Source organism: Leuresthes tenuis, unplaced genomic scaffold (genome assembly GCF_036924035.1).
Source record: "Leuresthes tenuis unplaced genomic scaffold, fLeuTen1.0.hap1 SCAF_2, whole genome shotgun sequence".
In the NCBI taxonomy this organism is placed as follows: domain Eukaryota; kingdom Metazoa; phylum Chordata; class Actinopteri; order Atheriniformes; family Atherinopsidae; genus Leuresthes; species Leuresthes tenuis.
The window spans coordinates 9,051,602-9,077,071 of record NW_027325356.1 but is presented as its reverse complement, the minus strand read 5'-3'; the positions used below and the strand labels follow the sequence as shown (position 1 = coordinate 9,077,071).

At 40.6% G+C, this 25,470-nt stretch overlaps 3 protein-coding genes across 5 annotated transcripts; 1 reads left to right on the top strand and 2 right to left on the bottom strand.

Moving 5' to 3' along the window:
* Window positions 1-389: 389 nt before the first annotated feature.
* mrpl46 (mitochondrial ribosomal protein L46) lies at window positions 390-6,285 on the bottom strand. 2 transcript variants are annotated; one of them, XM_072380113.1, is made up of 4 exons: window positions 6,019-6,285; window positions 5,323-5,524; window positions 4,901-5,071; window positions 390-754 (listed from the first exon to the last, which is right to left on the bottom strand). In XM_072380113.1, the coding sequence occupies exons 1-4, from the start codon at window positions 6,277-6,279 to the stop codon at window positions 507-509; spliced, it is 882 nt and encodes a 293-aa protein (XP_072236214.1). In that variant the 5' UTR covers window positions 6,280-6,285; the 3' UTR covers window positions 390-506. The 2 variants fall into 2 exon arrangements, with proteins under 2 accessions (XP_072236214.1, XP_072236215.1); XM_072380114.1 differs by having other exon boundaries at window positions 390-751.
* Window positions 6,286-6,797: 512 nt separating this feature from the next.
* mrps11 (mitochondrial ribosomal protein S11) lies at window positions 6,798-11,390 on the top strand. The gene is made up of 6 exons (XM_072380112.1): window positions 6,798-6,980; window positions 7,166-7,261; window positions 7,380-7,478; window positions 7,752-7,881; window positions 9,774-9,839; window positions 11,201-11,390. Exons 1-6 carry the CDS (start codon window positions 6,826-6,828, stop codon window positions 11,306-11,308), a joined length of 654 nt encoding a protein of 217 aa, XP_072236213.1. The 5' UTR covers window positions 6,798-6,825; the 3' UTR covers window positions 11,309-11,390.
* Window positions 11,391-13,584: 2,194 nt separating this feature from the next.
* Window positions 13,585-25,470, bottom strand: pdpr (pyruvate dehydrogenase phosphatase regulatory subunit). Of its 2 annotated transcripts, none has more exons than XM_072380110.1 (18): window positions 25,361-25,470; window positions 24,471-24,750; window positions 24,084-24,217; window positions 23,760-23,841; window positions 23,497-23,660; window positions 23,227-23,348; window positions 22,001-22,118; window positions 20,274-20,423; window positions 19,477-19,669; window positions 19,137-19,261; window positions 18,872-19,027; window positions 18,519-18,652; window positions 18,127-18,275; window positions 17,912-18,024; window positions 17,460-17,554; window positions 17,262-17,351; window positions 15,627-15,809; window positions 13,585-15,037 (listed from the first exon to the last, which is right to left on the bottom strand). In XM_072380110.1, the coding sequence occupies exons 2-18, from the start codon at window positions 24,731-24,733 to the stop codon at window positions 14,630-14,632; spliced, it is 2,679 nt and encodes an 892-aa protein (XP_072236211.1). In that variant the 5' UTR covers window positions 24,734-24,750; window positions 25,361-25,470; the 3' UTR covers window positions 13,585-14,629. The 2 variants fall into 2 exon arrangements, with proteins under 2 accessions (XP_072236211.1, XP_072236212.1); XM_072380111.1 differs by having other exon boundaries at window positions 24,471-24,744; window positions 25,361-25,468.

The following is a 25,470-nucleotide window of genomic DNA, read 5'->3' as shown; positions in this document are numbered from 1 at the left end:
ACTGATGGGTAGTCATGCTATTTAGCTTACTGCGATGCAAGGTAATGAAACCTTGTTCAGTTCTTTTGCACAAAATTTGAAGTTTTCGTTGAACTGAGATTTTCTTCTCCCAACTGTTCAGAATCTTAACATGGCTCAAAACTCTGTGCAGTTCACTTTACAAGAAGCTAAACTGGAACTGGAGCACAGCTATGGTCTTCGTGAATCAGAATGTCTGGACATGACTGACAAAGATTTTATGCGTAACTTTATGATTGAATTTACTTTATATTTAGGATACTACTTCTAAAACGTTTCCAACTCCCTTGTGTTATGCTGCATATGTTTTAGATTTGATGTTTTGTTTTTCAATATGTGAAAACAATTGTATTTATAAAATAAAACACATATTTTATTGAGTAACAGGACATTTAATGATAGAGGTTGACAAATAACCAACAAAGATGACTTTCAAGGCCTCATAAATATTGTTCCTTGAGTCAGTGTCCCTGGTATGAGGTGAGAAGTCACAGGCTGAGGATGAAGCGGTCCACCTTCATCATGTACGCTGGTTTCAGGAATTGCTGTAGTTCACTTTTCTTCAACCATTGCAAAGAGGCGTTTGGAGATTTGAATGGAGCGCTGTCTGCCAGAATGGCTTTGAAAAAGAACACCTTTGTTCCGATTGAGCTCTCCGTCCGAGCAGCTTTGGGCAGTTTGTACTTGTATACTCCACAGGGGGCGTTTCCAAGGAAAGTTGCCCTGAAACCAGCTGCTGTAGGGAAGAGAGCAAGCTGTGAGTTCAATCAGATGGAAATAAAAGTTTGGGGAAAAAAGATGTGGATGCAGTATCCATCATATTCAGTGCTGCTGCTATATCTAATGTCATTTATCTGGGTGTTTGACTGCGTTTGACTGCTCTAATTAAAGTGCTATATCAACCCAATATTCTGTTTGTCATCCTCTGCTGTGACAACACACTTTTTTAATCTAATCTCATGTCATGCAAATCCCCACGGTCTCAGCTGGCTCAACATAAGCGGGAGGCACCAACACCGGCTTGTTAGAGATTCAGTTCCTTTTGAGTCCAGCTATATTAAAAATATGGATCAACTCACGCTGCTGTAAGACACTTTAAATAAAACCTTCCACAAAACGATACACGTTGATGTCAAGTGGAGATTCTTAATACAAAGTGACTGATGAAGCAGACATATTACTAGTTCATTGGCAGTGCTGTGAAATGGTTTAACAGTCTGTTCGTGTTTTTTTTATTTAAACACTGTGCAGCTAAGGTGCGTCATCCAAAGGAATGCAATAGAATGTGTCCGTTTTTTGCTCAATCTCTATAATGTAAAGGATTTTTACCAAGTCAATGCAAATATTTGCAGCTTTAACTTTTTTCCAGTAATCAAATTATTTTTTGTCAAGCATTGAGCCTAATCTGGAGCAGACATCAGTGGAGGTCTGAAGGGAGATGACAAAAGGTATGAGCAAAAGGTATTTGCATAACCTTGTTAATAATAAAGATGACCTTAAGTGACACACTGCTACTTAAAATAAACTTCACTGATCTTCAACTAAAAAAGAAAGGGTCACTGTAACATTGGATATTGGGATATAAAAACAATAAGAATGCAGCAAATGAATGATGCTGATATTTAAGAAAAAAATGGTAATTTAAATCTTCTCCTTATAAACAGTATTGAGGTTATGATTTCTGTTTATTGACAGCCAGGTAGTAGACAGGCATGTCTCGTGTTGGAAGAACGTACCGGCATACAGAGCACCTGGCTGATACCGGACCTTTCCTTGTTTTAAAGTGATGCCCTAGAACAGGTAAGCTGGTGTCAACAGACTGCATCAAAGCTTGGTTCTGCTCAGCAGTAATCAACAGAAATGCAGAGTTTGTGACATGTGCAACATAAAAACTAATTCCACATCATCAGCTGCAAGTGCTTTGGATATCTGAATGTCACCAAAAAACAAGAAGAAAAAAGAAATCTGCTCTGAACACTTCTGTATCATGGCTTGCAGGTTTGCCACAATAAAACAATACAGCCACCATGGGGTCATCCTGCAAATGACTTTCATTGTGATGCAGCATACTCCATGTAGTTACTCCTCTTTTACACTTTAGACTAAATCTTTACGCATTTTGACAGCAGAACACCGTTCACGATCATCTGAGCTGTATCGTGGAGTTTAGAAAGAATAACAGAGTGCAAGTGCTTTCAAAGGTTAAAACAAGGATTCTTTTTAGCATTTTGGATCGAAAGTTAATATTAGTATTAAGAGATGACAGTAAATTAAAAATTCAACAGTAAAGATGAAACTAAAGTAGTTCCCATCACAAAGCATCACGGATCGGGGCTACAAACAGTGACTTGCTATCTATTTGAACAACAAATCTTAATGTAAGCAGTGGTAACAATCTAACATATACAGCATACAATATAAGCTGTAGGTTTCTGTTGCAGCTGCTAGAGGTAGTGCAAGCTTTGGCTACTTTCTATGCAGCTTTAAACAGAGAAAGAAGACATTAATCAGACAGGAAATGAGATTATTAAAGTCACAGGAGAGAAGAAAAGGTTCTGATACAGTATGTGACCAGAAACTACTGAAATCTTGCAGTGTAATAACACGTGGAATCATGCACAGCAGAGTTAAACTGCTTGTATTTGCAACTGTCAGGCTCAGATTCTTTAAAGTGTCTGATGGCAATTTAAAAAGAACCTCAACTGAATTCTCCCTGAAGGAACTGTCTCGCTCTGAAATTATGTGGGTGGTGAGCTGCTGCAGGAGGTAGGAGCTTCTCTTTGTGTATTTCAGCCTAAATAATAGAGACTGCCAAAAAAATTCAAACTCTTCATCAAAAAAGTCTAAAAAACTAAACATGCGGCCCTTGCATGTACGTTGCCTAGCACCTAAAAACATCACTTTATATTGCTGACATAAATGGTCAGCTCTGATAAGAATTGGTGTGATTTCTTCTTCTGATCAAAAATAATCAAATGCCCCCTTTCCTCAAATAATTGTAAAAGGCGCTGAAAGGGAAGCGAAAACCAAGACTGAAAGGAGTGAAACACACAGAGAATCAGTGAGCCTGTCAACACTTTGACTGTTTTTGCAGCAGATCATGACGTTGCAGCTGTCAAGTTGGCTTGTCATTGTGTTCTCACTCAATACAATCTGACTGCAACGATTTTCAGTATCAATATTTTCCACCAAAATACAAGCGAGAAAAAGGCTCTGCTCATAAACATACTGGACAACTACTTCCACTACAGCTATTACTTGAATAAATCAAACTTTCCACCACTCATAGTAAGCCTCTCTACATCAAGATAGAATGGACGTCATTAATCTAACCTCCTTTTTTTTTTTTAGGACATCACTGATTAACTCTGCAAACACATAAATCTCATTCATTTTTTTTAATTAAATCATAAACTTTTTCTATCTGAGGAAGGCATCTCCATTTAGGTAATTGACTTTGCTTTAGTTAGTTTCCATATGTACAGCAACATGAAGGTGACACTATCAAGAACGACAATGACTTGAACTATGACAGCATAATCACGCAGTGTTTGAAATAGTTATGCCTTTATACTAACCAAAAACCCTGAAAAACAGCCCTTTTATTCATTTGCGTGTCTTTAACATTTTCACTAAACAATTTAGCGGCAAATTTAGGGCTGCAATGAGTTCAAATGCAGCCACTCAGCAGAAATGTCCCTGGCAACTGCAAACCCCTATTTTCAGAAAAAGTTGTAAAGTTTCTAAAATGCAATAACAAGTTAAATCAGTATTATGACTCCAAAGAAAATATTCCCAGTGTCTTCACTGATCAACTCCATTGTATTTGGAAAATATAAAAATAAATTCAAAATTTAATCATCACACTCAAAGGGTTTTGGGTTTAAAGCATGTCTACCACTGTTTTCACATTTTAATCATTTGAGAACTGAGGATACTGATTGTTGCAGTTTTACAAGCTCAATCTGACTCAATTCTTGTTGAATTCAAGATTATAGCTTCTCATCAGTCTGCGGTTGTTGTTTGATTCTCCTCTTCATGATGTACCACACATTTTCAACGGCACAGATCTGTGAGAAGTTGTTCAGGTTGTTCAGAATGAAGTCCTGCTGAATAACCACTTACATCTTAGGAAAAGACATCGCCTTGATGGTATCTTATGTGTGTCCAATATTTCAATGTAAGTCCCTGCATCAGTAGAGCCTTAACACGTATAAAATCATCCATGTCATGGACACAGATGCACCTGAAATCATCACAGATGCTGGCTTTTACATCTTTCCCTGATAACATCTTCTTTCTTATCTTTGGCAAGTAGAACCAAACATCACTCCCTGATGAAACATGGACTTGTCTGACCACAGAACACATGTCCATTGTGTCCATCTGAGCTGAGCTCATGTCCAGAGAATTCTGAGAAGAATTGATATTTGACTTCTTCCCTTAAAAGAAATATTTTCTGTAACATTTTCTGTAACATTCTTCCAGAATGGTGTCACATGGATATTCTATAAACTTTTCTAAATTACTTTGCCTTGATACAAACTTTTTTAACATGTTTCTGGCATCAAATTCTTTGTTCATATTTTCTAAATAAAATTAAGTCAGTTTTTAGATTTTAGAAAATTTACCATCTTTTTCTGGAAATGGGATTAGTATTTCAAATTTCTCTCCTCTTAGCCACAAATGATAATAAAATTAATTTGAAACACTTGTGATCATCAGCTTCGGATATGGGAAATTGTAAAGGACATTTTTTTCCCCTACATTTTACAAGATGACAAATCAAACGATTAGGAACTTTATGCCTGAGTTACTTTTTAAAAAGCTGTTAAAATAAATGAGTTGGCAGCGTTGTATCGGCCATAAGAACTGGGGTTACCTGGCAAGGAGGAGAGGGCTCTCTCTGCCGTCTGCCTCAGCGTTTCTCCCTCCTGCCAGGGAGCCTGCGGCAGCAGCCACTGCTTCTCCCCACCCACCTGCTGCTCAGCCAGAAGCACCAGCGAGCTGGCCAGGCAGCGCTCCACTGTGGTCAGGTCCTTATCGACATCAGCTAAACAAAACGAAGGAAGAAACAGGAGACACGTCTGTCAGCTTTGTGTACGCTTTCAAAATGTCACACGGAGGAAAACAGAAAAATAGATTTCTGCTGCAGATAGATTGAATGTGAAAAACAAGTCTTTTTATAGACTTTATAAATATCCTCCCTGGCAATTTCACTTAAACTCAGATCATTATGACTGTCTTTCAGTTCTTCTTTTCTTGTCTTCAATGCAGTCATTAACCATACAATCCTACACTGACCTCTGACCCTCAGCACTGGCTGGAAGCTCTTCAACTTCTGCTCCCAAGTGTCTTCCAAATCCTGAGTCAACATGATCTCCTGGTTGCCCTGGCTTTCCTCTTCATCTGAGTCATAGTCATCCGCCTGCTTACGACTCATCCTCTCAGCATCCTCCAGCAGTCGCAACTCATGGTCTGACAGCAAGCTTTTCTCTAACTCCATCTGAAATTAAATCAGAGCGAGTCTCTCACGACATTTTCAAATCAGGAGAACGTCAACGAGTGTTATATGCTTATTATGGTAGAGTAGTGACAACACTTTATCTGACCCCAAAACCCAGCAGGACATCGTACTACTGCAGATGTTTTATTCATAGACAACAACAAAAACACATTTTAATTAATGAAAAACATGAGTGACAATGAACATTGAACAAGTTTTATTCTGCGGCATTAATATCTGCGCCAATTATCAATAAAAGCAACAAAACTAATAGAAATCATGACTATAACTCTTTCTAACTTGAAAGATTGGTAAAGATCTTCAAATACAGTGCTTATGGCTGTGAAAAATATATTAGAACACAACCCAGCGGTATTTCGGCAGTTGGTGTGCATTACGGTTAGGCACTAATCCCCCTCTCAGTATTACTTAACCAAATATCCTGGACACACTTTTTTTTTCCCTTTAAATTTCAGTTTGTAGCACATGATCACCTGCTGCATCATCTCTTTGAACTGCTGCTCAATGGGACTACAGTCCGCTGAAATGACCGGAAGCCTCTGCAGACACACTGCAGCCATCAAAGTCCAAGGAGAACTCGTTCTTTCCATTACAGTTTTAGACTGAGGAGTCGCCCGACAAACAGGAGCGATAGAAAATTGACGACATCCCGCTCTCCCAACGGGTGTCCAGCTAAAACTGGATAAAAATTGTACGAAGGACCTACTCGCCATCCTTCGACAGGGCGCAGCCATCTTCCTTCTGCTGCATTCAAAGTCTATGCCAAAAAAACACAAATTTCGCTACTACACGTTACACATTCCAAACAGCCTGGAAGTCAGACTCACAACTTCAATCCTTTGACTATAAAATAATACCCAAATGTTCTCCCATTGTTCAAAATAGAAAGCTCTACTTTGATTTATTTATATGAAACAAAAAAGCGCAGCTGTTACTTTAGGATTCAAGCAAATACTTATTGTGAACGTTTCATTTTCTCGAGCCTTTTTTAAATACTAGAAGGCCTCATTCACCAAATATTACCCACAATTCTGTGCGGAAAAATGAAGGATCTATTCTCTTAAAAGTGGGGGTATAACTTTTATCCGCTTAAAAAAAATTCTATTTGAACCGCAAAAAAAACGCTATTTATGTATTAATTTTGTCTTATTTAATCACTTCTAATATACGTAGTTTATTGTAAAAGTATTGTATGGATAGCTGATGTTACTAGTGAAGCGTTTATACCCGCTCCACCCCTCCACATATTAGTTGTCTGGTCTGAATTCACAGCACCTTCAATGTCACGTTTGTTGTTTATAAAATCGTTTCGTATAACTGGGGATTTGTGTATGAACTCATATAGTATGTTTAAATTCAGCTGTTTATTATTTAATTCCGTGAGCGCTGTATCTCGACAGTTGGCTACCTCGGTAAATGCAAATGGTGTCTCTCAGTAAGTGTTTTATGGAGTAAAGACGTTCTTGTTAGCTAACAGTTAGCTAAAATTAAGTTTGTCATATTTTCTATTTCATTGTAATGCTACAAAATGCCTTTTTGACACAATAACCATAGCGAATATGAGCTAATAGACTGGTTCAACTCTGAATTGAATATAGTGCTAACGTTGTACGTGTTTAGGTATGGAAGCAGAGGGCTGCAGCGAACATTATGTAGCAGTGCTGTCAGACATCAGGAGACAGAAGTATCCGAAGCAAACTCTGGGAAAGATTTCAGGTCAGACATCACCATACACATATGTCTGTCATATTCCCCTGTCCCCGAACAGTAACTCAATAATGCAAAATCTCTTTCCGTATCACAATGAAATGTTAATCTTGATGGTATCCATCAGCTATTTCCCTCCGCTGCCTGGTCAAGACAGCGCACTGAGATGGGCTGGAAAGAAGTTTGAGGAGTTACCCATCGTTCACATTAAAGCCACATACAACAAGTAAGTCTATACATATATAAACATAGAAAAATAAATATGTTCAGTTGATAGTTTAAATTCAGTTTGATTTTGTCTGTGCAAATATGGACAGAAGCTGTTTTGTGTTAAACAGGCAATCACAATGCAGAGGCCCTAGGTTTTCTTGAGCTTGGCTACTTAGTTACACATGACATTACTAACTTTGCCTGACTGATAAGTGTCAGCATAACAGTGGTGAAAATGCCCTGTCACTTGTGAGGAAGTCACTTACTAAACTTCTCTGTGCTGCTCCAGCACGCACATCCAGCTAACAGACAGCGCAGGACAGTCCATGGTGAGGACGTCCTGTGGCACAGAGGGATTCAAGAACATCAAGAAGTCGACGCCCATCGCTGCTCAGACTGCGGGCATCTCTGCGGCCGCCGTGAGTTCTCAACTCTGATGCTTGTAATTCTTGTCTTGCTCCAAAACTTCAGGACCGTTTACTTTAGAATTTCTCATAAATGCCAGTCTCTCCTACCACTAGGACCCCTCATTATTTTGGCAAAATGTTTTGCAATTAAATTAGCCAGTGCTGCTTCTCAACACTGTTGCAGCTCATAGTTTGTGAATATTAAATGTTGGTAAGTAAGTAAGTAATTTATTTATATAGCGCTTATAACAGATATAATCACAAAATGCTTTACAATAAATTAGAACAGATTAACAACACCACAAAACACAGCCCCATAAAAACAGTGGTTGTAGGGAGGCAAACTCAGTGCAAATAAAATTGGTCCAAAAATGGATCCTTGAGGAAATCCACATGCTACTGTGGCTGTTGAGGAGGAAAAATCCTCTCTCTTAACAGAGAAATGTCTAAATAAGAGATAAACCAAAGGAGGACAGTATCCTGAATGCTCCCCTGTTCTTTTTAAGTTATGTAGAAGGATATAGTTTCTTAAATATCCCAGAGGGAGCCTCCCTGAGGGATTAATATAGTGTTTATATATCGGTTTGTCAGCTGTATCAAAACTTCATTAAGATCCTAAAGAATTAGAATTGGCATATTTACATCTATCTGAAGACAAGAGCAGTTCATTGGGGACTTTAAGCAAGGCAGATTCAGTGTTATGATGAGCTCTGGAGCCGGACTGAAATTATTTCAAGTTATTACTGTCTAATTAAGAAGAGCTGTGCAGAGATAATTTTTTTCTAAAATTTGTTTGTAGTTACTCAGATCTGATTGTTCTAAGTCGGACTTTTTAATAAAAGGTTGTATTGTCACAGTGTTAAACGTCCAACAGTCTCCAAAGCCTCTTTTAAAAAGTCTGTGGGAACAGTGTCCAGAGCACAGTTTGTGGACTTTGTGCAAGAAACTGTGTGAATGATTTGGGACAAAATAGCTGATTTAGAATCCTTCACAATAGCAGAACAAGAAACAAACTAGACTAACCCTGAGTAAAGCAAAGCGTGTCTTCTGTGTGTACACTTGTGCATAAGAAGCATTAACTGCATTCTGGGTTGTTTTCTGTGTTTTTTATTTTTATTTTTATTTTTTATTTTAATAGTTTATGAGGTTTAGCTGTGACACAACAGACACCAAAACTTAATCTACATTTCAATATGTAGTGGAAACATGCAGTCACAGTGAGAATGGGGAGGAAATATCACACAAAGAGAGCAACATTTCTGTGGAGCTATTTTTGGCAAGAACCTGAACATATCTTTTAGAAAATGTCTGATGTTTTCTCGGGAGTAACTCATAAGTGCAGTCCTCTACAGTCATCTCTAGTGTCTTTAAACTTCTTCAGTCTCTGTAACACTTGAAAGGGGAAAATGTGTCTTAAGTGATTCTGACTGTTTGGGAGAGAAAGTTTCAGATGCAAGCTTTCAAAAGAGACCAAAATCAAGTGTTTTCTTCATACAGCTCTCAGTGTACTTTGAGTATCCTGCAGATGGGGTGGTAGCAGTAATTGTTTTGCCACCCATTAGAACAGAGAACTAAATAGTCTCTATAGAAACTGTAGGATTTGTATTGACATAAAAACTCTTACAGTGCATTGAATACTTCAACAGTCTTTCTGATCTAAGGACACATTTTAAAAGATCCTGTGGAACACCCAAAGTGAGTCTTTCAATGCAATCGGCTCCAGAATTGGAGCTCTGTTAATGGTGTGTAACTACTGAGACTCTGCACATTGCTGTTCTGTAGCTTTTAGGTGAGTTTTTAATAAGTTAACATATCATATTGGATGGATGCTGCCCACACACACACACACACACACACACACACACACACACTGTGTAATCATCTGTTTGTTTGTCTCCAAACAGAAAGCCACAGGGAAGGGAGTTACATTTGTCCGTGTTGTGGTCAAAGGTCTTGGTCCTGGACGTCTGGTGAGCACATTCATGACTTTGTCAATCTTTGATGTTGTTGCTGTTAATACCAGAGATGAATTTTGATATTTATGCTCCATATGTCTTCAGAGGCCTGATTTTGCTTGAAGTCCAGCGACTCCGTAAATAAAGATAAGAACTGCATTAAAGCAGCGCATCTGAATGAATACAGCCAGCAGTTCTTACTATTTTAATCTGAGAAACATCTGGAGGTATTGATTATTTAGTCAAATAAAATGAGCCCTTTGTTACTTCTCTCGTTAATATGGTCATGTATTGATAAGCCAGAAGTTACCTTTTCATTTCATTTGAAAAATTGGTCTTAGATGTCACTTGCAGGAAATTGGATAGTCATGTCAATGCGTCCCATGGAGACTCTGGGCTTTTTCAACATATTTGGATGAATACTTGATCCACTTTGAAGCCGACACATCGAGCTGATATATTTGAACCACTGTGGAGTGGTCTGCGAAGCCTCTTGGATCCATCTATTATGCTGGGTGAGAGGTGGCATATCTATTTAAGAATAAGCCTCCCAGCAAGCCAGGTGGTGAATTCAATCAGCTGTTTTGCAGCCTTTGGTATTTAAAGGTTGGTGAGAGGATTAGGATTCACTGTGCTGTGCAACACCAGATGGGGGTGTTAAATATTTCAGTTCTACACCCTGACTGATGCAGACATGTACAAAACGTGTGTACATAGACTGTTTTCATCTGTTACAGTCAGCTCTGACTGTAAATGCAGTTAAAAGCTTCACACTGTAATAAAGTGCGCCTTGCATGTTTGCATGAAGAACGTACAAGAATCATTATGTCCCCATTGTTTATTGCAGCAGAGACTTTTCTGCCTTTCAGGTGACAGAAAAGTAAGCTTTACTGGGCGAAACTAACAAACTCTACAAAAAAAAATGTTTTCTCGAGATTAAAACAAACATTTATTCATCATCGTGTCAAAGCATTCCTTGTTACCTTGTGATCATGACATAGTTGACCTGTAATCACAACAAAAAATTCTTCTCCATCTCATGATGATTAACTTGTGATCTTGAGATATAAAACTTTCAAGTGTAGCTTCTTTCAGGTTCCGTTTGTTTGTTTGAGTACATGAACTTTAGCTGCTTAACACTTCAGAAGCCGTTTTCATGGGATGTGCTTGTATTTTTAAATTTTTTCATTCTTGTGACCGTGACCCTGTCCTTTATTGATTTTATTGAGAGGGTGTTCAGCTCTAGCAAACCTGACATCGTTGGAAGAATCAGCCCTCTAATTAATTTCTGACTTTCTTTATGAGAAGCCACAGCCATCTCGATCTATTCACTTTAGCTTTTGTAACGACTAAATGTGTCTTTCTCTGTTGTGCAGTCTGCAATCAAAGGCTTGACGATGGGAGGCCTGGAGGTGGTATCAATCACTGACAACACCCCCGTGCCGCACAATGGATGTCGCCCACGTAAAGCCAGAAGGACATGATGTCTGAGAGCCAAAGTGCTTGGCAACAGGAGGAAGCTGTTGAGTTTTGCTATGCTAATAAAGTGTTTTGTTGTGTAACTTTTCCTGGCTCAGAGCTGACCTTACATAATGTCTTTTGGGGAAATAATCGCAGATGGAGTTAATGAGCTGAAAACAGGTGTCTCTGTCCTCCGCTGCTTTTGTTAACACGTGAATAAAGCTTCGCCATCACTGCAGGTACTCTCATTTTCATTAGTAGACTGATTTTTGAGCGCTACACAAAAAGCAGCTGCAAGTGTGAAGAATGAAGAGCACAAGACTGGCACTGTGTACAGCTGGTAGTCATGGCGATTTAACCCCCTGGGATTTTGGAGAATCCCTTGGTGTGCAGTCTACTTGAAATTCTCCACGTTGACAAAACAAAATCAGCATTTTAAGTGTTTTGACAAATAAAAGACTGGAATATCATATTTGCATAAGTATTCAGGCCTTTTCCAGCAACTACAGCAGAAGGTTCAGCGTCAAGCGTGGCACACCTTGCCTTTGGGGGTTTATCCCATTCTTCTCGGCAAAAACATTCAAGCTCAACTAGTTTTTGGGGGGATCAAAGCTTCAGCTCAAAATTCTGAAGACTCAATCCTAAAATCCTAAAAATATTTAGGATTGTTGTGTACAGTATATTTCTGCATCCATCTTTTATCCTGGCTTGTCCTCCTCCTCCCCATTGTTGCAGGAAAGCACCCCCACAGCATGATGCCACCTCCACCATATTTGACTGTATGCATGGTTTTAGTGAAGGAATGCTTAGTGACAGATTTCCTCCTCTAAAACAACTGTGGCTTTATATTTCAGTCTTCATCTAATCAGAGGATTTTCCTTCTCACAGTTTAGTTGCCTCACAGAGTTGCCTTTTGTTAAATTCCCAATGAGCTGCCGTGGTTTTTATTAAGGAACAGTGTCTTTATGGGCACTTCATCATAAAAGATCTGACTAGTAGAAAGCTGCACTTATGGTTGTCATATGACAATCTTCCATCTCCTCAAAGACAAATTGGATCTCATTCATGGTGACGGTTGAAGTAAAGTAATCCCTGATTGCTGAGTTTTGCATCAGATCTATAAAATCTGTTGTTGGTCCCAAACTGTTTCCATTTGATATTTGGCACTTGCAGTTTTCTGCAGATTTGAGCCTCGGTCCGACCCAGTCTTGAAGGTCTACAGACAGTTTTTTTCATTTTATGTGTTGGTTTTCTTTTGAGCGTACCCCGCTAACAGAGAGTACTTGCATAAATGGAAATGGTAAGCAAATGTGCTCATCCACTTTGCTTTTATCAGTCAAGTGCCCATGAGACCCTAACTCCAAAAACTCCCTGACGCAAATAAAAAACGGAATGCAATGAAACGCAAACCTCACCATCTAAACCAATGCCAAAATATTAAATTGACTGTTGAAAGTGACATTTTACAAATTTATGAAAAATATGACTTCAAAGACAGCAGTAAAAACATCTTAGGGTCAGCGTTCATTTAAAATGGACTGATGCAAAGTGGAAAACTTTTCTATGGTCAGACAAATTGAAATCTGAAATTCTTTTTGGAAATCGTGGATTTCTTTGATGGTATCTGGGTGCCTATGAAGCTGAAAACCTTGACGGGCATTATTGAAGCCGAAAAGTGAAACATATTTTTCAGGGAAGACTTTCCACATTTCACCCATTTACAAGCCAAGTACACGCAAAGAAAGTTAGCCGTGTACTGGTAAAGTTTGACTCCCTGCTGCAGCTCAAGATGCAGGGCTTTCGTTCTGCATCCGTTTCGGACAACATAGGAGCAGCCATGCTGAACAATGTCACTCTGTTAAGACAGGCTTTTCCCAGAGGTTATAAATCCAACATATGTAGTGAGCATTTTATGTATTAATACTTTCAGAATAGCTTGTACTGGCCTGAGATGCTAAATCAAACACAAACATGTCTCTAAACTCATTAAAGCCTCAAAGCAAATGAATTATTATTGCATTTAAATTAAGCTAATACTTAAAGAACCCATCTGTAACGTTTTAACTCCATGATTTAAAGTTAAAAAGTTGAGGATAACATTTATCACATCAAGTAATTTTGATGTTCTATGAAGATGCTCAATGTGACTATCACTGAAGAGTAGATGTGATGTGTTGACTGCCTCTTTCATTAGCTGGTTTTAGCTACGTCAAATGATCCAATAATAACTCTTCCAACTGTCAACATGTAACTGAGAGGGAAGTACAGAACTGAAAGTAAAGAGTTTATACACATTAACTCTACAAAAATACATAGTTTTATTTCAAATTGAAATCCTTCCTTTACACAAACCACTGAACTGAATTATGATATTGTAGTTTCCCTCGTCGATAGCTCATAAGCCACACGGTCAACAAAACATCAATAAAACAACCGTTGCCCCCAAAGTGCATCAATGCTTCAAGACAACCACAAAACATAAATAGGAGATCAGGTTACATCGTCAGAAATAACGTTAACACCAACTCTGCACACAGGGGAAAAAAACAACAAGAAACACCACAGCAGCTCACAGGTGGTGAGGATGATGGTGAAGACATTATCAAGGAGTAAGAAGCTGTTTTGCTTTACTTTAGAGCTTTTGGGAAAGGCTTGCGAGCCTTTGCAGCAGGACAGCAGGAGTAGTAATATGCAGCACACACTCAGCACACTGCAGGTTTACTTAGTGCTCACTAAGCCTGTTCCCTTATCTGGAAACAATGTTTTATGTCATTGTCAGGTGAGGCTGATAGTAGTGGACAGAATAAAGTAGCTCTATCAGGTTTTAACACTCATTATTTGCAGCAGCAAATTTCTAACTGGTAAAATGACTGGATTCACAGATATTGACACTTCTCTCAGATCGCAGCGTGGAAGCTTTACAGTGCCCTGAAAATTATAGAAGATTGTCAGTCTGAATCTCTTCTCGATGAGTTCAAGTGAAAAAAGGGAGAAATTTTGCAACGTTTAGTATACATCTTGCCTTGATAAAGGCACTTAATCGTGGACTGTCTCAGTAAAGCAGCCATGAGACTGTGTGGACTGAGTTTAAATGGGAATTAATTTGATAAGACAGGAACTTTGTATTCGATGAAGCTTAAGCATTTGGTGCTCTTAAATATTGCACTTTCAAAGCAGAGAAGTAAATGTAGAACTCAAATATTAGAGTAACAGGAAACGTTTCGACATCCAGCCCGTTCATTAGGAGCTGTTAATGAAGAAATGTTGGCACAGTGAGGATAGAGCAGGAGTGGATGTGGTGAACTGAAGGAGTGTTACAGGAGGAGCTTTTCCATGACTCTGCCTCACTTTCCCTGAAGGTTGCTGAGCTCCATGTCATCCTTGCGGCGCTTTTGTTGGGTGAAGAGGGAGCTGAAGGGGTACAGTTTGGCTTTGGCTGGATAGCGCTGACCGGCAATGTCAACTTCGTAGTCCCCGCGGTTGATGAAATCGGGGGTGATGGGTGTGGGGATCCCGTCAGCTCCTGGTGGCGGAGACACAAAGCCCAGGCAGACGTGGCGCTCCAGGGTGTAGCTGTAGGCGCTGCTGGTGGTCGTTCCAGCTAACCCGCCGTTACGGTAGATGGGCTCACCCCACCACGGCCACAGATCTAGCTCAGTGTCGTGATCCTCCAGAACCAGCATGACAAACCGCCGGAACACACCGTCCTGACGCTGCTGCAGCAACGCCTCACGACCGAGGAAATTAGTGTCCTGATGGAGCAAGGCACAGACAAAGGAGGCGAAAAGGGAAGAGATCAGTGAAGAAAGAAAAAAACAACCGGACATTTTTGAGGAGGCATCCAAAGATAAAACAAAGGAGACAGAAATGGAGCGTGAATGCTGCACAGCTCTGTTCAAGCTCATCTCAACAGTTTGTGTAAACAAGTGGAGTCTTCTCATGAATACTGCACTGACATTACAGCTGACAAAACCTGATGCTCCGTGGTTTTCAAAATGAGATCCATAGTTAAATCTGCAACAGCTGAGCACCACTTGTGCCTGCAGGTGCATCCTGATGACAAATCCCCACAAAACTACAATCCAGATGCTGGATGTTTATTCCAAATCACATGTCGTACTTTACTTTATCAGTCGGCTTTTATTTTCCAACAGTTTTCAGGACAAAATGTGTAATGTTGAAAAGAAGGTCTGATATCAGGCTGGTGAATGGAATAAAATGCAACAACTCTGTTCAATATATGCTTGGCTAAAGCCTTGGGAGGAGGAAGGCATTTCAATGTGGAATGAGTCGACGGAAACAAATGTTTCAGATACTGTGATGCTCTGCAGCTCAACCGACCTTGTCAAACTTGACCCTGAATTCTCGTCCACACTCCAGCGGGGTGGTGAAGGTGTCCAGGTCCTGACCCCAGAAGGCAAAGAATTTCTCAATGCGAAGGCTCCTCAGTGCATAATACCCTGAATTACGAATGCCGTACTTCTGACCCACTGACATCACCTCGTTGTACACATGCAGCGCATACTGTAAGGAGCAGAGTTGGATATGAAGAGCAGGGGCTGTATACCTGTGCCTCAGCATAATGAAAGTGTGCTGACAATGAGGCGTAGATACTCAGATCTGCATCACTAGGTTTAGTTATGACCAGAGGTACAGTCATGAGAGAAAAACAAAGTAAACCCACCGCCGGGTCTAAGGTGTTAAAAAAATTATTTAGTCCTTTAAAGTTTTTGAAATCAGACAAATATAACCTCACATGAATAACAGCACATGGCATGTTACACCGTGTCATAATTTACTGAAATGCAGAAGCAGTGTGTGAAAAACTAAGTACACCTTTAGCAGAAAAAACTTGGAAGTAACCGTTTTCTGTGCAACATTATCAGTCTTTTAATTTGTTATTGAGGAATTTTGGCTCACTTTTCTGAATGCTGCCACAGTTCTTAAGGTCTGTGGGCAAATGCTTATGCACAGCTCTCTTCAGGTTGTATCACAGCATTTCAATCAGGCTGAGGTCTGGACTTTGCCTGGGTCATCGCAACACCTCGAGCCTTTTCTGTTTCAGACATTCTGTTGTAGATTTGCTGCCGTGTTTGGAATCATTGTCCTGCTGCATGGACTAATTTAAGTCAGGCTTTAGCAGTCAGACAGATGGCCTCACATTTGACCCTTGTCTATTTTGGTATACAGAAGAGTTCATGGTGGACTCAGGGTGCTCAGGTGCTTTGGCTGCAAAACAAGCTCAAATCATCAATCTCCTTTGGTACAGTTGGTATGAGGCGTTTGTGCTGATATGCTGCATTTGGTTTTCTCCAAACGTGCTGCTGTCATCCCCACTATGATACCTCTTCTGGGTTTTTTTTCAGTTTCTCTGAGCATTGCTCAGTCTGACCTTGGGGTGAACTTGCCAGGTCGTCCACTCCGGCGCAGATTGACAACAGTCTTGAATGTTTTCTACTTGTGAAAAATGTTTCTTACATTTGATGGAATGATGGACTCATTCTTTTGGAAATGACCTTATGGCCCTTCTCAGATTGATGAGCAGCAACAATTGCTTCTCTAAGATCATTACTGACGTCTTTCCTCCTCGATTTTGTGCTGACGCACACCTGAATGCAGCAGACCAGCAAACAGACAAAACTTCTGCTTTTATAGAGGTGCTCACACCTGGTGCATGTTATTACTGACCCTCCTCATTCCTATAGAAGCAGTAACAGTGGACGTAGTTTTTGTAATTTGTAGTTTTAGTTTCATAAATAGTGACACAGTATAATATGGCCTGCATTGCTGTTCATCTGAGGTAGCATTTGCCTAATTTTAAAAAGTGGATTTTTTTATGTATTGACATGTAAAACCCTGGAGATATGAGTTGGTAAACTTTCTTTTTTTTGACATGACTGTATGTATTAGAGTAATTCTGGTTAAACATCCTGTGGCATGTTGATCAAATAGTGTTTGCTGGTGTGCACATTGCACCTCTATAGGGATGTAGAGCATGAAACCCGGTTCTCCAGTGTGCGTCATACTCATCACTCTTATCCCATTGGCGTAACCCACACTCATCTCCTGTAAACACACACGGTCAGACGTTGCTCTTAGAAACATGAAAAGAATGGACAAAATATCCTGCTAACCAAAACAAGGCATCAGATTGTTTAATCTAGTCTTTCTTACCTTACAGAACATAGAGGGGAAGTGGTCAGGCGTCATGGAAACATATGACAGTTCAGCCAGAACATCCATTGCACGCGGTCCAATCAGATTTAAAGCTATGGGTAAAGAATAAGTGTTGTAAACACTGGAGACTTTCTGATGAGCAAACCTCTCACTGCAGTTCTCCTACATCATAAGAAATCCCCAAGTCCAGCTCTTACTCTGTATGTTGATTCAAACTGCAGGCACAGCATTATCACACTAAGTTAAGCTAACTATATTACAATATCAAAATCACATTTTGGACATGTAATTATCCACCCTGCCTCTCTCTAATCCTTGATTTCCCTGCGGTCTCTCTCATAACTGCTAAAACTAGGTTACTCAAATTACTGTTGATGACTGATGTGTTGTTAATGCAACTTGATGGAGACCTTGCTACAGAGTGCTGATGATGGTTCTGGTGGGCACACCTGTATACTTCCAGCTGACATCCTCCAGGTGGAGTTGTGGCTCATTGGGCATGTGCTTCTTTATCCAGGACCAGCAGTGGACCTGCTGGTCTGTGGGAGAGATAATGAAGAAGCTGGGAAGCAAAAAACAAAGTCATGTTTTTTTTTTTTTTTTTTCTTCTTTTTAGTCATGATGAACAATCCGTCTTTAGCATCGTCACCCGGATGTTTCAAACCTGTTCTTGCTGAGGCGGACCACGCTGCAGTCGTTCTCATAGCCTCCTCTATCATTCAGCATGCCAGTGTGGACGATGTGTCCAACAGGAACATCCAGGTCATTGGCACACAGATGCTGCAGCAGCTCCAAAGCCTGGTCCCCTGTCGACTGAAACACACGACATATATTTTAACACTGTTGATGTATTACTCATCCACTGAAGCAGAGTATTCTAACAAAAAGGATTGCAAATTTGCAGGTAACAATAATCTGCATAATTTTTCACTCCATACTGTTATGTTTTAGCACATGTGTACACAATACTGAGAGATAGACGGACATCATGTTGCAAACCGTTGTGCCAAACATTCTTAGCTGCCTGAAGATTAGACGTTAGTGCATCAGACTCACAGTCAGTTCAAACTTGGTGAAGGAGGACATGTCGATGACACACACAGCCTCTTTACAGCATTTCACCTCTGACCCAACAATGTCAAACCAGTCTGGTTTGTAGAAGGTTTTACTCTGGTCCAGAGACAGCAGATCTTCAGAGAAAACAAACAAGTGAGCGATTTCTCTCATCAGACAGCCTCCCACATCCTACAGTGAACTTGTAAGCTAAGCTAAAAGTTAGAAAAAACGTTCGACCGTGCAAATTCTAAGAAATCTGCTGTAAACCAGCGATTTTTTTTTTTTTTTAAATATGTGACATCAGAGCCAAAACAGTATGTGAGTATGTTTTGTCATTAGTCGGTTGTCTCTACCTTTCCCAGGTGGAACAAAGTACTTGGGCCTCTCAAAGCCATGTTTCTCCATCCAGCGAGCCCCTTGTGTGTCCAGACGGTCATACAGAGGACTAGTCCTCAGCTGACGTCCAGTCTGAAAGTCCCACCGAGGCACCTTCAGCTCATACAGCAGGGCTGGACATGGACATAAACACACACATTGAGGCCCAGACGTCATATGTATCAGGCTACAGCTAAAAACTGAACAAACCAAAAAAATATTTAACAACTCATCTCTACTCACGCATGACTTCCATCACTCTGTGTCGCAGGAAGGTTCGGCTGCTCTGCAGGTTGCCAAAGCGTTTGATGTCCAGCGGCCAGACATTGGCAGTGGGGTAGCCATATGTCATCCATTCTGCCAGGTACCTGCAAACCAAACCACACAACGAGCTGGTTGTACTTCCATGCACATAAATGAAAGCATGTCTCCATCCCAGTGTTGATCACTGCCATTGTGCAAGCTGATATATTTTCATGGTAAAAATTAATTTAGCTCAATCCTCCACATAATGTTCTTGGAGTCCATCCATACACTGGAGGTTATCCTCTAGCAAACACTCTTATCATGGACTCATACTTACTTGCCAGCTCCTCCAGCAAAGGCCAGGCCCGAGGAGTTCATCCCTGCCAACACATAATACCCAGACATGCCCGGCGTCTCCCCCATCAGGCAACGCATGTCAGGCGTGAAGGACTCGGGACAGTTGACCAGCTGATGGATCTCAGCAGACTCAAGATTTGGCATTCTCCTCATGAGCGCACTGAGCATTGGCTCTGAAGGTAGGAGGACAAAACATGGTTACCTGAATGTTTTACACAGATGCTTTTATATACGTTATTCAACAAATCAGACCATGATCAGAAGCAATAAGTCTTCCTATTTCACAGCATTTCAAGTCACATTTCTGCCACAGAAACAAAGCTATTACTCATCATCTTGTCATTTACAATTAAAACAAAATACATTTTATGGTAGTATAACTTTATAGACATAATATAGACTTGTGAAAAATAAGTTTAAGTGTAAAACAAAGTTTGACAAATGAGCTCGGCCAGTTGTAAGTTGTGGCAGTTTAGGTTTGGCTAGTAATAAACTCCTGTTTTACGACAGCCTGTCACACTGCACAAGTACTCTCAGATTACTACCGTCAGGCCAAGGCCTACAGACGGGCGTATGTGTGAGTTTAAATGTGCACAGAGAGGTGCGCAGAATCAAAAAGATCTAAAATAGAATGAAGCAGGATAGGGTAAGATAAGATACAGAAGTGTGATCTGACTTGATGCATATATGCAAAGTTGACACAAATTCAACCAAGAATGCCAGTGTGAGATATAAGGCACAAGCAATGTAAATATAAAGCAACCTCCCCTCCCTTACCGAAGTGATCCCAGTCCTCCTGCATGTTCTGGATCTCCAGTTGGTTGCGGCCCTCCGTGAAGATGGGTTTGGGGTTCTTCTCGAAGCCTCCAGACAGAAGGCCTCCCTGCCACGGCCTTGCATATATCCTGCCGTCCATATCGATAACCACTGGAAAGAAGAGTCATGCCCCCATTAGACCTCCTCCTCAGAACTTTAATGATAAATAATGAGGTTTTCTTTGATTATAATGCAGTCACATGAAAAAGTAAAAGCATTCACTTTCAACTCTAAGAAGACCTGGCCTTTAACTAATTTTGACATTAGTCAAATGCAAACTCATATGAACAACAATGAATTACATTTTACACACTGCGTCATTATTTATATATAAAAAGAAAATAAGGAAAAACGCAGAAGCAGTGTGTAAAAGACTGTCCACTCTTACTGCTTCCAGTGGAATTAAGCAGCCAGGTGCTGATAATCAAATACATTTGATTGACTGATCAGCAGTGTAAGCACCTCTATACAAATAGAAGTGTTGGCAGTTTGTTGGTCTGCAGCATTCAGGTGTGCGTCAACACAAAATCAAGGAGGAAAGACATCGGCAATGATCTCAGAGAAGCAATTGTTGCTGCTCATCAATCTGTGGAAAATATTCAAAACTGTTGTCAGTCTGCCCAGGAGTGGACGTCCCAAGTTCACCCCAAGGTCTGATCATGCAGTGCTCAGAGATTTTGCAAAAAAAAAAAGAGCTACACAGACTCTACATGCCTCAGTTAGCATTATGCAATTTGAATTCATGACAGTCAGAAAACTGAAGTAATGCACATCATAATGCACACCAACATGTTTGGAGAAAGCCAAACACAACAAATCTACACAGTTGTGGAGGTGTGATGGTTTGGGCTTGTTTTGCAGCCACAGGATCTGGGCACCTTGCAGTCATTGAGTCCATCGTGAACTCCTCTGTATACAAAGGTGTTACAGGGTCAAATGTGAGGCCATCTGTCTGACCACTAAAACTTGGCTAAAACTGGGTCATGCAACGGGACAATGGTCCCAAACACAGCAGCAAACCTACAACAGAAAGAATAAAAAAAGAAACAAGGTGCTGCAATAGATCTCAAGAGAGGAATATGTACAGAATGTACAGAAATACTCAATCAACTAAAGAAACAATGTGAAGAAGAGGGGACCAAAATTCGTCCATGACAATGTGAGAGACTGATACAGAAGTTATGGCTGAAAAGAGCTCTTGGATCATGGGGTGTCTTCACACACTGCTTCAGTATTTGGGTTTTTGTCCTGTAAAAGATAGCGGAAGATGTCATATGTTGTTGTTCATTTAAGGATGCATCCGTCTCGTTTAAAGACTTGGTAAGGATCCTGATGTGTAAAACCTTAGACCTGACAGAGGATGCGCTTTCTTTTGCATAGGATGCAAATTTTCAGTATCAATAAAAAGGGACTAGCCTATCGTGTAGCCTTTTTGTTTGACATGTGGGTTGAAAGAAAATTCTCGATAGATGTTGCACTACTCAAATTGAATTATACTTTTTTTCCATTTCCAAAGGGAAAGTGTATTATTGCAGTATAAACTGCAGATGAATAACTTCCAGTAACAAAGTTTAATGACTAAATATAATTTAAAAACAGTTACCGTCTGCCTCTTTGCCAAGAAACAAAGGTGGCGTTTAAAATACAGTAGAAAATGCTGCAAAAAGAGGGTGTTTGAATTGTGAGACCTGGAGTGCTGGCGGGAAGTGGCTCCTGGAGAGGTTTGGTGAGAAGGTAGAAGTGTTCACAGCCATGGAGAGGAACCGACACCTTCACCTCACTAGCCTGACCCAGCTCATAAGCCCACTGGAGCACAAACACAAAGTAAATACATCCATTTGCTAAATAAAGACAGAATAAATCTACCAAATGAGATGAGGTTTTGTCAAAACTGGGGACTAAAACAAACCTAGTTCCTTGAATGTAACAGAAATGATTACACACCTAACTATTTCTAACCTGTTCGTACAGCATGTTTACTATTTCCAAGTTTTCACTGGAGAACACCAGAATTTAGGAAATATCAACATGGTTTTCTCTCTCAAAGAGAACAAAGACCCCAAACGGAGCTTGCACTGGGATGTGTCATCATTTGTATCACAAGATTTTTTTTAAATAAAATCAAGATTTCAATTTTATCACAATCTCAAATTGAAAAGTGAAAAACAGACAGTATTGCAGAAGTATTTTGGGCTGGGCAGTTCGTACCGCGGGTCAACAACTTAAAGCAGGCGTTCAAACCCCTCTTTTCTACCGTCTTGAACGGTACCTTATCTTTTGCAAGATAAAAAGGTAACTGCTTCTGTTACCTCTTATTATCACTTGCTTGACTTGTCATACGGAGTGCCTTTGTCAAATGCCTGTGTTAATGTTGTCTGTTTTGGTCTTAGCTAGCTGCTGCCTCTGCCTGCGGTGCCGGTGCCACCGGGCCCCTCGCTGTTTAGCTATCAGCATACTGTTTGGGATGCTTCCTCTTCAAGTGATTGAACAGATTCGTCGTGTTGCCACCCGACGTGCGAACCGTTTCTGTGCAAACTTTGCAAATTACATTTGCTTGCACCTGATCAGTTGCGGAAAATCCAAACAAATTCCATATAATTGAGGTGGAATTTTCTTTAGCGACCAACTCCTCTGTTTGGCTTTCAGCAACGACTCTCCCTGCGGCTACAGCTACACACACAAACAAGGAGGCGGGTAAGAAAGCGCGTCACTGCCCGTAATTCGCTGTGATTGGTCGGTCAGGTTAATGACGTTTGGTGCGTCTTTGCATCAGCATAGAACTGCAATTTATAGAATGTGCCCTAGACGATCCCACGATCTCTGCAGTTTGACAGATCGTTACAGAACATCTTCACGTTGCAATCCTTCACGATTTAATATCATCGTATCGCCCCACCCCAACTCTGAGCTGTACCTGGCCAGCACAGTTGACAAAGTAATCGCACTCAATGGAGCCACGGTCAGTCTCCACAGCCATCACGTGGCCCTTTTCCATGACAACGTGCTGAACAGTGGTTCGGTCCAGGATCTGAACTCCTGGATAGGGTAAAAAAGGAGAGGAGATTGATGAGGAAGGGGAGAAGAACAGGAGAAAAGGGATGACAGAAAGACTAGACAACAATGAAGACGATGAGAAGAAACTGTAACAGAATTATGTGGAAAAATGGGTCTGTGTTGAAGTTACCTTGTCCTGCAGCCGCCACAGCCAGGGCATGGTTAACGTCAGGTGAGGACACCACAGCATCAGCAGGGAGGTGGAGCGCTCCCACCAAGTCATGAATATTGATGAGCGGGTGGAGTTTGGCCACCTCTTTAGGTTTGATTATGTTACAGCTGATTCCCATTACCCTGAAAATAAAGTGAAAGATTTATGATTAGGGTAAGGCTCAAAATTTACTACATGGAATGCTGACGCCATTCCTAATAAATATTGACTTGTGGTCTTACTTGAGTCTTGATGCCAGCCGCTTAAGAGAGATGAAGCGATCTTGATTTTGTGCCAGACACAATGAACCCGTCTTCACATAACCTGCAACACAAACAAACTTTATTTTATTATCTGTTCTGAACAAATCTTATAGGCTTTAACCTAACCCTAACAATGCAAAAAGTATGAGCAAATCAATAAATAATTGAAATAACAAACAGGCAATGCATACATTTAAGAAATGCAATTTATCAATAGATAATAATTCAAGTTAAATGGTGCACCTTCATTTCCATTAACAGCCCCACTTTTGAGTAAAAGCAAATCACGATAAAGGGTCCGACCTGTTTTAACTCCTGTCTCCTCTTCCAGTTGCTGATAAAGACTATTGGAGTAGTTTGCCATCTGACATTCAATGGAAATAGGTTTAGCCACGCTGACAATGCCAGCACATAGTCTTGTTGTTCCTGCGCCAAGTCTGGGTGGGATGAGAACAGCCAACGTAAGGTTAGAAGGGCAACATCAAATCAAATAGTTATCTTTACAGACCAACTGTCATCTCCAAATGGTCTAAATAACATATAATGGATGTCAAGGGTACAGGTAATAACAGCAGGAATGTCTAAACTAAAGTGTTTGTCTCTGGGCCAACTTAACTATAGTTCATTCAGTTGAAAGTTGGCTGTGTTAAACATGCCCAAGAAATAACAGTTTACAGACTTTTATCTTACCTGCCCTGCTCAAGCAGTACGATATCAGTCCACCCTAGTTTGGCCAGGTGGTAAGCCACGGATGTTCCAATAATTCCTCCTCCGCAAATCACAACCCGGGCCTGGCTGGGCAGAGGGAGCGGCTGGGAGTCTCCCGCGACGGCCAAACACTGTGGGGAAGTCCGGAGGCCTCTGCTGGCCAACCGATACCCCGTCTTGGGAAGCAGCAGCCTGGGGAGCAGGACAGGGGACAGAGCCCTGGAGCTCCGGACACAGCTGCACATAGCTGTGCTTTCTGCAACTACACAGAAAGCGCACAACTTAACAAGTAAGGGTTTGTCAACATAGCAAACGTCACAAACTAACTTCTATACGGTTAATAGAAAGATGCTCAACTCTTCCTTATTTAGTGGTTGACTTTTCTGCAGTCCAAAGTTACTCATTAAGCACTATAACAACAAACGAGGGTTAGCATTTAAGATACATTTCCACGCTTTTTATGCAGACAGGGCCCGAGGTCAGGCAAGGTAAACGCGAAACATCCCCTAAAATCAGGATAAGAATATTATAAACAGCCAATAGCTGCAAAGCACTGTTGTATACCCTTAGTAGCGCCGCTAGCTTTAGCCGGCGTTATGTAGCTGCCTTTAAAAATTGTCTTGAAACTTGAAACTTGAGCTTGTAGACAAAAAGCAATTGCTTAGCTGATTTCCAGAGTTATGTAAAATTGTCCTGACATTTTGAAGGTTCTGTGCCTGTAGGGCAAAGTTAGCATTAAGGGTATCAGTGTTGTTGCTACACTGCGTAGCTTGAGCTTTCGAGAGGCTAGCTAATGTTGATTTTGCTGTCTGTATAAACTCTGTAACTTTCTCCAGTGTTACATTCATTGTCCACAACTACGTTAAACTCACCGAATCAGGCAAGGCCAGACGTTGTGATAGTTTAAGGACAGAGGTGACTAACAGTTACAGTGATATGAGTGTAAGGCTGAGAAGACGTCCGACCAGCTTTAACAGTCGCC

Coding starts and splice junctions, on each gene's coding strand:
- mrpl46 (XM_072380113.1), bottom strand. CDS start 6,279: ATGGCTGCGCCCTGTCGAAGGATGGCGAGTAGGTCCTTCGTACAATTT. Junction 5,072..5,322: donor GCCAGTGCTGAGGGTCAGAG/GTCAGTGTAGGA, acceptor CGTTTTGTTTAG/CTGATGTCGATAAGGACCTG. Junction 755..4,900: donor AGCCCTCTCCTCCTTGCCAG/GTAACCCCAGTT, acceptor TCTTCCCTACAG/CAGCTGGTTTCAGGGCAACT.
- mrps11 (XM_072380112.1), top strand. CDS start 6,826: ATGTCACGTTTGTTGTTTATAAAATCGTTTCGTATAACTGGGGATTTG. Junction 6,981..7,165: donor AATGCAAATGGTGTCTCTCA/GTAAGTGTTTTA, acceptor GTACGTGTTTAG/GTATGGAAGCAGAGGGCTGC. Junction 9,840..11,200: donor GTCTTGGTCCTGGACGTCTG/GTGAGCACATTC, acceptor TCTGTTGTGCAG/TCTGCAATCAAAGGCTTGAC.
- pdpr (XM_072380110.1), bottom strand. CDS start 24,733: ATGTGCAGCTGTGTCCGGAGCTCCAGGGCTCTGTCCCCTGTCCTGCTC. Junction 23,661..23,759: donor CGGCTGGCATCAAGACTCAA/GTAAGACCACAA, acceptor CTTTATTTTCAG/GGTAATGGGAATCAGCTGTA. Junction 19,670..20,273: donor GGAGGACTGGGATCACTTCG/GTAAGGGAGGGG, acceptor TCCTACCTTCAG/AGCCAATGCTCAGTGCGCTC.